Raw genomic sequence first — 454 nt, 5'->3', positions numbered from 1 at the left:
GTGGTGGACAGCCGCTTCGTGCTGAAGATCACCGACTACGGGCTGGAGAGCTTCCGCCTGGCCCCCGACGGCGATGACTCCCACGCGCTCTTTGCCAGTGAGTCCCCTGCCCGTCCTCCCCCACGCCGACCCCACCCCGAGGGTCCCCACCCAGCCTGAGCACCCCCCTCCCTGGTTGGCGCAGAGAAGTTGTGGACGGCGCCGGAGCTGCTGCGGATGGAGGCCCGGCCCGTGGGACACAGAAGGGCGACGTCTACAGCTTCGGGATCATCCTGCAAGAGATCGCCCTGCGCAACGGCGTCTTCTACGTGGAGGGGCTGGACCTGAGCCCCAAAGGTGGGGGAGGAGACCGGGGGGATGGTGGTTGGACCAGTTGATGGGTGGTTGGACCACTGGTGGGTGGTTGAACCAGTGGATGGGTGGGTGGGCCTCCCCGGTGGGGTTCTGGACCCGC

At 67.8% G+C, this 454-nt stretch overlaps 1 protein-coding gene across 1 annotated transcript in view; it reads left to right on the top strand.

Annotated features, from left to right (window-relative positions):
* Positions 1-3: 3 nt before the first annotated feature.
* The window catches only part of LOC104461986 (atrial natriuretic peptide receptor 1-like), a gene marked incomplete at both ends in the record, with an annotated part of 1,299 nt that continues 848 nt past the window's right edge, over positions 4-454 (top strand). Inside the window, 3 exon segments of the mRNA XM_010073754.1 lie at positions 4-97; positions 185-220; positions 223-336. Coding sequence (XP_010072056.1) covers positions 4-97; positions 185-220; positions 223-336 — 244 coding nt within the window.

The sequence above is a fragment of the Pterocles gutturalis genome, unplaced genomic scaffold, assembly GCF_000699245.1.
Source record: "Pterocles gutturalis isolate BGI_N339 unplaced genomic scaffold, ASM69924v1 scaffold27996, whole genome shotgun sequence".
In the NCBI taxonomy this organism is placed as follows: domain Eukaryota; kingdom Metazoa; phylum Chordata; class Aves; order Pterocliformes; family Pteroclidae; genus Pterocles; species Pterocles gutturalis.
The sequence above is the reverse complement of the archived record's forward strand: the minus strand, read 5'-3'. Positions and strand labels throughout refer to the sequence as shown.